This window comes from Zootoca vivipara, chromosome 11 (genome assembly GCF_965207765.1).
Source record: "Zootoca vivipara chromosome 11, rZooViv2.hap1.1, whole genome shotgun sequence".
NCBI lineage: Eukaryota > Metazoa > Chordata > Lepidosauria > Squamata > Lacertidae > Zootoca > Zootoca vivipara.
Window position 1 is genome coordinate 33963587 of NC_142594.1, and position 9404 is coordinate 33972990.

At 46.9% G+C, this 9404-nt stretch overlaps 1 protein-coding gene across 14 annotated transcripts in view; it reads right to left on the minus strand.

The window, feature by feature from the left end:
- ADAM22 (ADAM metallopeptidase domain 22) overlaps positions 1 to 6104 on the minus strand; it is a 126827-nt gene extending 120723 nt beyond the window's left edge. For 9 of the 14 annotated variants that reach the window (XR_015946472.1, XM_035128902.3, XM_035128901.3 and 6 more), the window contains exons 1-2: positions 5633 to 5911; positions 4969 to 5135 (exon numbers count right to left, since the gene is read on the minus strand). Coding sequence is in view for 13 of the 14 variants with exons in the window: in XM_035128902.3 (XP_034984793.3) it covers positions 4969 to 5135; positions 5633 to 5711 (246 nt within the window). In the remaining variant the exon portion in view is untranslated. Of the gene's footprint in view, positions 1 to 4968; positions 5136 to 5632 lie in introns of all 14 variants that reach the window. The other 5 variants (XM_088654512.1, XM_088654511.1, XM_088654509.1 and 2 more) reach the window with 1 other exon arrangement.
- Between the last annotated feature and the right edge of the window lie 3300 nt (positions 6105 to 9404).

Genomic DNA, 9404 nt, shown 5'->3' on the forward strand with positions numbered 1-9404 from the left:
GTTACTGGCAAATTCAGCACCTGGGCCAGCGCTTTGGTGCTTCTAAGCAAAAACTGAAATGGTGACAAAGACCCCACTCTTCCACCTGCCATTATCATTGCAGCAAAGATAATGCCCTTACCACTGACTGACTATCAGACACAACGGCTAAGATGTAACATACATTCTACACCAGGTGGGGAGACCTGTGATCCACCAGATGCTGTTGGGCTTCAACTCCCATCAGCCCTGGCTTCTGGGGTATTATCAATGAATTGCACAGTAAGGAATTATGGACAAGCAGGTCATCACAGGTACTAGGATCCAGGAGGCACTATGTTGCGTTTCACTGGGAACATCCGCTGAGCTCATATGTGACATCTTCTGCTCCTACAGTGGTACCTCGCAAGACGAAATTAATTCGTTCCACGAGTCGTTTCGTCTTGCGATAATTTTGTCTTGCGAAGCGCGGTTTCCCATAGGAATGCACTGGAATTTAATTCATGCATTCCTATGGGGAAAAAAGAAGCACCAAAAAAAAAAAGGTGGCGACTCACCCGCCACGGCCGGAAGTCTTCAAGGCTCTGGGGAGGGGGAAGCAGGAGGGCAGCCAGGGGTCTGGAAGGAGTCTGGAAGCCATTTACAGAGATGGGAGAAAGCAAGGCCGGAGCCACGGGGTCTCCTCCCACCGCAGCCTCCACTCCTTCAGGCACCGCCGCTGTTGCCGCCAAGGGCCGCCTGGCGAGCCCCGCTGCTGCTCCTGCCTGAGCCGCGGAGGCCGTCGAGGAGGGCAAGGCCGGAGCCGCAGAGGCCACCATGAGCACCACACCGCCGCAGGAGGCAGAAGCAGCGGCCGTGGATGGAGTCCTAAAGGTAGGCAGCAGCGGCAGTGACTTCCCTTTCCCCTCGCGAGGCTGCTTCATCTTGCAAAGCACGGCCATAGACGGCTTCGTTTTGCGAGTCGTCCAAAAATTGCAAAACGCTTTCGTTTTGCGATTTTTCCGTTGCACGAGGCGTTCGTCTTGTGGGGTACCACTGTATTTTATACCATGGAAATGCCTGAGTTTTAAAGCATCATCGGTTCTCAGATTATGAATATTTACAACTCTGCCTAAAAACAGAATGGGCATTTACTTTCAATCACACATGAAAAAAACATATTGCTGAGTAACTACCAGCTCTCATAGTTCTGGACACTTGTTAGACCTAAAGTAATGAAACTTGCTTAACAACATTGCATCTGTGCAGGAAAAGCCAAACCACACCTTCTCTCCAAGTACACATCATTAGGCAATGCAGGTAAGTAAAAAGGCAAAGGACCCCTGGACGGTTAAGTCCAGTCAAAGGCGACTATGGGGTGAGGTGCTCATTTCGCTTCAGGCGGAAGGAGCTGGAGTTTGTCCACAGACAGTTTTTCGGGTCATGTGGTCAGCATGACTAAACTGCTTCTGGCACAACCGAACACTGTGACAAGTGCCAGAGCGCACGGAAACGGTGTTTAAGTTTCCGCAGCAGCAGTACCTATTTATTTACTTGCACTGGTGTGCTTTCGAACTGCTAGGTTGGCAGAAACTGGGACAGAGCAACGGGAGCTCAGCCCGCTGACCAGATTCGAACCGCTGACCTTCTGATCAGCAAGCCCAAAAGGCTCAGTGGTTTAGACCACAGAGCCACCCGCGTCCCTTTTTTAGGCAATTCACAGCACATGTGAGCTACCTGGCCCATTATTTGGGATGACAGTCTTAGTTTGAGTCTATTTCATTACAAACCATATTTTAACTGAAAATGACAGTACCCATGTGTGATGGCCTGGGACTCTGGCTCGGACTCTGCCTGGGACATCGGTTGAACCTAGTCTGGGGCCTGTTCCTGAAGAGTCTCAGTCTGCTCAGGTCCCCCTGAAAGAAGCACCAGCTGGGCCAAGTCAGGGGCCTGAGCCTGTCCTGGCTCCAGGTGCTGAGAATACCTCATTGCTGACAGATGGTCCACTACTGGGTCCAGTAACCCTCCAGCGTCTCCCGAGCTGCAGAGACTCAGGGCTGAGAGGAGGAGAGACCTGAGTACTCGCAGGAGGAGTGCTTGCCTTCAGGTGAGGCAGGGTGGTGAGTCATCGGGGGATCGGGACTGGCCATTACCTCGTCAGAGATAAAAGGCGGTCAGACCTTGCCCCAAGTTGCAGGAGCAACATTGCTGCTTGCCAGATCCTGCCTGTGTTCCTGCTCCTGACCTCGCCTAGTTTCCTGCCCTGACCCTGCCTCAGCTTCATAGGACTGACCCCTCGTTGATTCCCTAGACTTCGGACCAGCCCTGGACCTCGCCTCTCAGATGACTCTTGGACCAGCACACCATGCCTGCTCTGTAAATAAATGATTTTCAAAATGCGGCAGTTCATTCTATCATGAACATAACCTAAATTAAGAAGTGTGCATGCACACGAAGGCTTATACCCAGAACAAACCTAGTTGGTCTCTAAGGTGCTACTGGACAATTTTTTAAATATATTTCGGCTGTGTCAGACCAACATGACTACCTACCTGAATCTACAACCTAAATTAAAATACAGTATAAGCAAAATAAACCACATTTTACCTTTCACGTTTTTACTATCTCCAATTCTCTCTCATTCATGTTTTTTTTTAAAAAAAGATGCACTAAAAATGTTTTTAATTGACAATATGTGCTTATTTGTATAGTTACTTTTGTAAGAGCAAGTTAAAAATGCAGCAAAACAGAAACTTGGATTAAGACAATACATATTTCATCTTTCACATCATTCATGATGCGAGGACATTACAGAGATGCATGACTTTGCAAAACATCATGAAATGCTTTTAGGAGCACATAACTTAGTGCACAATATATCTCAACAGGCAGGTGCCAATTAGAAGCTATAGTTTCTGGAAATCTGCAGCCTGAGCAAAGAAGAAGGAAAACAATATTTAACAGTGTTTTGTAAAGCTGCATTTGTGACTGTATTCGTGTTTCAAGCTTTAGGGTCTTCAGATAACCTTGAAAAGGAGAGATTTGCTCAGTGGCTTTTGATAATGGTTTGTTTTTCACATCACTGGCATGGACACCTCGTTAAACCCACAAGCTATGCACAGCACCAAGAGCACCAACAGGTCAACAGTAAACTATGATCAATAATGTGCAAATTATGTAGAGCTATTTGACTGATCAGCAGAGAAACCATATATCCCTGAACAAGGATAGTCAACATGGCAGACTCCAGATGTTGGCTTCCAACTCTCATGAGCCCCAGCCACCATGGGGAAGGGGAAGGGATGATGGGTAAGGGATGATGTGAATTGTAGTGCAGCAACATCTGGGGAGTACCAATGGAGAGAACCCCAAACCATCCAATACAAACTACCATTAATTTCTATACTTTGTAAAATGAACTCAAGATAATACAGTAAGTATTTATTTTCTTCAACACAGCTCTCATACCTGAAAAGCCAAGCCCATTTAAATGAAACAAAGGCTTGCCTCTTTGGTAGTGGGAGCTGCTCGAGTGAAAACTTCAAGGGGAAGCTCTATCTATTCATGTATTGCCCATTGTCCACAGACAACACTGCAACTTGAGATTAAAAATTTTGCTTACAGAATTCCCATCAGTGTAATTAAATAAAGCTCAAGCAGTTAAAATCTCATTTAAAAACTTTTCCCCCCTTTGTCAAAACCAAATTATTCTCCAACTCTTGTTCCAGTTAGCATGTTGCTTTGCAAAAGCTCTGCAATCATACAGATCACATAGAACACTGAAACAAACTAGAGTGAGTTATTCATGTAAAACAGAATCTATTGATAAGAGGATTGCAAGTCGCTAGCTACGGTATGGTTGTTGCTCAAGGGTTTTTCTACTTCTCCTAACTTTAAAAGTAATTGACATTATATTCTTACTACCGGTACTTAGGATAAATGGAAAAATCTGAAAGCAATGACTCGCACACCCTAAACAGAAGAATGAAACAAATGAATATACACTAATCTAGTCTCTTAAAACTCTAGACTCATTTAGAAGACTTCAAAATAAAAAAATGACTTGAATCAGTTAATTTTCAGTGCAATCCAATGCATGGTTACAAAGATGTTCCCTCTGTCTTCCATGGGGCTTACTCCCTTCTAAGTGTGCTTAGGATTGCAACTACCTAGTTACCAGCACAATCTTGTGCATATCCACTCAGAAGTAAGTTTCAATGAATGCAATAGGTCATATTCCCAGGTACGTCTGTACAGGGTGGCAGCGTAAATAAATTAGTTAAATAAACTAGTTACAAATATGATTCAGAGGACAAATTTCCTTTAGAGACATACACACTTTTTCAAGCTAAGTTATCAAATACATTCCAGATGAGGGGAGGAAATAACCTTCTATTCAAAATACAACCTTAAATGCTCATGTAATCCTAAAACTATATACATGGCAGATGAAACTTAAAAACCATTCAAAAAAAACATTCTGCCAGGAAGTTAGGAAATGCATATCTACACTGGCTATTATTGATCAGACCCACTTGGGGAAGCTTTCAGCAAGCGCCCTGTGGTCTGCTAACAATTGCTTTTAGAGCCATGATACTGCCAAAAACAGAACCCATCTTGCTGAAACCAAGATTTCTACGCTGATGCGTACATTTTCCACAAAGGACAGAAAAGAGGTTCATCTGACTTCCAAAAAGAAAAGACAAATTGCAGGATTTGTTATTTCATAATAGCCATTCCTTTCCCAGGGCAATTGCTTCATTCTGGGTACCTCCACTGTGCAAAATTCCCTCCCCTCCTACTGTCATTTCTATGCATGGCGCATCAGACCTGGACTAGCGTTTTGGAAGAAGCCACCGCCTCCGCCTCCTTCCTTTTTCCCCAAGCACACGTCTCCTGGGCAACAGAAAACCCCAAAGAGTAGGCTGCCCTCTCCTTTTCTCTCTGACTATCACCGGAAGCCAAAGCTGCCCCCCCCCCGCCCGCCCGCCGCCTGCTGCTGCTCACCTGCTTCCCAGCGAAGCTGCCGCCGCCGCCGATGCGGGTGTTGAGCACGTCGTGTTGAGTTTCGTTGCCACCGTCCGTGCTATAGATCAGCCGGAAAGGGACGATATTTTGCCTCTCCATAAAGCGATCCCCGTCCCTTCGCTCCATCTCTGTCAACAAGGCGTCTCCTCGGGGAGAGAGAGAGGAGAGGGTGGGGAGGTGGGAGGGAAAAGAGACACAGTCACGATCAAGCAAATCGGGATCGCTTTTATTTACAAAAGATGACCCTCCGGGGCGCGACGTAAAGGGAGGCGGGCAGCGGCGAGGAGCAAGGCGGCACGCGCGCCCCAGATTGCAGGGCTGGGAAAGCAAGGAGCCAGCCCACCCACCCAACCAGCTCCATCTTAGCGGGAGACCCTTTTCGCGCCTTGCCTTGCTGGATCTTTCTCTGCTACCTGCTCCTTCCTAAACACAAACACACAAGCCCCGAGACACGCAAGCGCACGAAATGCAGCGGCGCTCTTGCTTTGCCTCCCTGGAAAGCGCTGGGGATGCTGCTCGGCTGCACCGACCGAGGCTCTCTCTGCCCTTGCAAGAGATCCCTGCAAGGCGATCCCTGCCGAGCGTCCGTGTGCCGCGATGCAAAGGTGAGGCGAGGACTCCCACCCACTTTCTTTCTTTTTACCTGCGCGGCTGGAGCCGGCTCCGGAGAGCATCCCGAAGGCACAAAGCGTCAAGGAGAGCAGAGAAGTCGCTGGCTGCATGGCTGGGTCTCGGTCGGGTGGGAAGGAGGGAGGCGCGTCCTTCCTCCTCCTCCTCCCGCCCGCAATAAGCGCGGGTCACTCGGCGGCTGGCATGGAGGGGGAGAGGAAAGGCGCCCCCCCGCTCCCGGGGTCTCCTTCTCTTTGCGAGCGAGAGAGGCGCGTGTCCTCCTCTACAATGCCGCCGCCTCCGTCGCCTCAGTGCTGCATTGTGCTGGACGGGCTTCCGTTCGCTCCGAGAGCTTCTACTGCATTGGGCGGCTTGCTGTAGCTCAGAGGCTTCCCAGCTCCGCCCCTCGCTCCCCACACGGTCCACACATGCAGCAGCCCGGAGAGGCGGAGAGGGAGCGAGAGGCTTTTGCCTTCGCGTCGGCGCGAAAGCCCCCTTTCGCTCCGGAGGAGAGAAGCCGGGATTCCCGGGAAATGTAGTTCGTTGAGCCAAAAGTTCCTCAGAGAGGGAACCTGTATGAAAAGCTCGAACTGCGCCTGTCTCGCGCGAGGGGGCGGGGGGGGGAATAAGCCGCACTTGGTGGTTGCCTTTCTTTGCACAGCAGGTTACAAGACGTTGCTGAGGTGGAGGAAAGGAACAATGATCTGTGAAAAAAGGAAGGGAAACGTCAGGAAAAAGGAGGTGGGGAGGCCTACTCCCATCCGTCCTAGCCAGCTTGGCCCAATGGTCAGGGGATGGTGGGAGCTCGAGCCCCACAACTTCTGGGGGTCCACAGGTACCCCACTCCGGTTTTATAGGGCTGCATCTGAAGGAGAGCTTCAGAGCAGGAGTGGGGTGTGACCTTTCAGCCAAGCACCGCTTTCCTTCCTTGGCAATCTTCCAGGACCCACATGCCAGTGGTGCACAGAGCCAGGTGCAAAGGTGGGCAGAGCAGATAATATTAACTTTTACCTTTGTAACAGTAGACTTGTTTCTACTTGCCTGCAGCACACCCCTTTCTTATGCCCTGCGTTCACGCAAGCAAGTCACGATTGGAGGTTCAGTCTGTGGGGCAAAAACATTAAAAGCAAGGTGGGAAACAGTGCCTGTGAGGGATGTGGCCTGAGGTTCCTCTCCTCTGCTTTATAGCGTAATAATACATCTGCTAGCCTTTGAGGGGAGACTTTGCCATTGATACAGAAGCCCAGGGTCACTGCCCTTCTCAGAAGTGACAGGAGAAGGTAGTCCTCACAGCTGGGATACCACCAGTAGTGAGGAATGAAGGAAAAACTTGACTCACTTTGCATTTAAAGGTGAACTTACCAAATTTGCATATTCCGAAGCAATATGCAAATATGAATTTGCACTTCTCTGAATTTGTCAATGCAGTTCTCCAGCCAAATAACGTCTGCAAAAATGCATGGTAAAGTGTACATAAAATGCATATTAATGACAATAACACACAAACATGCATTAAGGCTTTGCAAAAAAAAAGGGTGTCTATTAGGAAAAATAGCATCAAAAATGCCATTGGGGATGATGGGGGTTGTAGTTTAGCAACATCTGGCAGGCCCAAGGGTCCCCACTCCTGGTCTGCAGCTGTTGAAGTTGCAGGAGCCTTCTTTAGGTCAAATATTGACAGCATTGTGGTGTCTACTAATGCAACCAGAAATGTGTATGATATGCTGGAATATTTTCCACCCTTTATCTCTTTATTCTCTTCTTTCCATATATGCAAATGGGCACATGCAAAGGGGTTACAGTGCATTTTGTAGAAAGCTTCCACTACAATATCCTACCAATAATGCATATGTGCTCACTAGAAAGCTCTGTACCAATGCACTAATTTGACACTCCTTCTTAGTAGCTTTATTACAAAGAGCTGACAATAGCCTTTTGAAATCAGTTCTCAGGAACCTTAGGCTTTGAAATGTTACAAGAAATCCAATCTTTTTAAATAAAGCATTTTGGGAGAATCACTTAGCAAGCATTGAGTATGCAGTTCTTTAGCTATTCACCTGATTATCAGTAAACAGTTTGCATTTTTGCAAGCAAACATTCCTTTCTGCCCCTGGGAATCTTCTGCAGTCCAAAGGAGGTTAAGGAAAAATGAAGAAAGTCCCATGTACATATAGCTGTTTAAAATTTCCACACTTACCTAGGTGCCACAGCAAATTCCTTCTTTCCTCAGCTAAGTATGCAAATTTGGAATCCTATTTGGTAGCATTCTGTCACGTCTGTCTTTGCCTGATATACTTTGGAGGGCATTATGAGCACCAATATAGTGTTGTGTTTAGTGCTGGTCTAGGATTGGTAAAACACAGGTTCCAATACCCACTCAGCCATAAAGCTCACCGACCTTGGGGCGGGCAGCATTTCAGGCCTATCTACTTTGCAAGGTTGTTGTACAATGTCATGGGTGAAGCAGAGAACAAACACTAGCTCTTAAAAGGTGGGATATAAATAAAACAAACCTCAAACTGTGGCCCTCCAGATGTTTTGGCCTACAACTCCCACGATCCATAGCTAGCAGGACCAGAGGTTGGGGAAGATGGGAATTGTAGTCCAAAACATCTGGAGGGCCTAGTTTAGAGGAAGATAAAATCAAAGCCATTCCTCCCTGTCAATGCAACATCTTAATTACTGTACCGTTACTGCTTGTATTTGTTTCCCGACCTACACTTCTGTTATTCTATTCTCCAATGGAATAAGTCACTGGTTGGTTTAAATTCAATTATCTAGGGCTTTATAAAGCAGTTATACTCCCCTCTTCTGCTGGAAAAGCTCCCATAGGTGTTTTGGTTTGTGAACTTTGCCTTGGAATAAGAACATGTTTCGCTTCCTGTTGAGTGTGTTCCATTTGTAAATTGAGTACTCTGCTGCTATGGGAAAGCATGCCTTGGTTTAAGAATGGACTTCCAGAACGGATTAGGTTCATAAACCAAGGTACCACTGTATATTAAATTTGCAAGGCTCTTAGAATGACCAGCTTGGATACAAATGAGCTGCTCAGCTTTTAGGGTTTTTTAAAAGAGGTCTTAGTGGACCTTGGGAAACATCCATGGCAACTCATCCTTCCTGTAAGTAACTGTAATGCAGCAACAACTTATTGACCTTACAGAATAGGGTCTCCTAGAATCTTGTTACTTGCCACAGCATGTAAGCCAGGCATCCCCAAACTCGGTCCTACAGATGTTTTGGGACTACAATTCCCACCATCCCTGACCACTGGTCCTGTTGGCTAGGGATGATGGGAGTTGTAGTCTGAAAACATCTGGAGGGCCAAGTTTGGGGAGCCCAGCTTACTGCTCTTACTCACAGGGCAGCAGAAAAGGGGGGCTTTTTGATGGTGTACAGGGGTACAGCCCAGCTGGTGAAAACAGCAGGTAGTGGAGATGTCAGCTCCTTGCTATCTGCTGCCCCTTTGGTTCCAATTTGACCTTGCCCTACCCACCCCCAGTATGTGGGCCCTGACAAGATTAACCTAGAGGGAATGTGACCTTCAGTTAAAAAAATATTGTCTACCCCTAATGCATAGAATTTCATTGTTGTCACAGTAAGAAATGTATTTGCCATTTCTAAAGAATAAGGACTGGCCAACACTTCCAAGTGTAAACTCCTTTAGAAAGGCAAGCATGTGTTACAGTGTCATCCACTCCATGCCTTTTTATATACATACACAACTTGTAATAATATGAACATAAGGGTTTAATGCAAGAATCATCACTATATAGTTTATTATAGAAACCAAAAAAAATCCACAAATA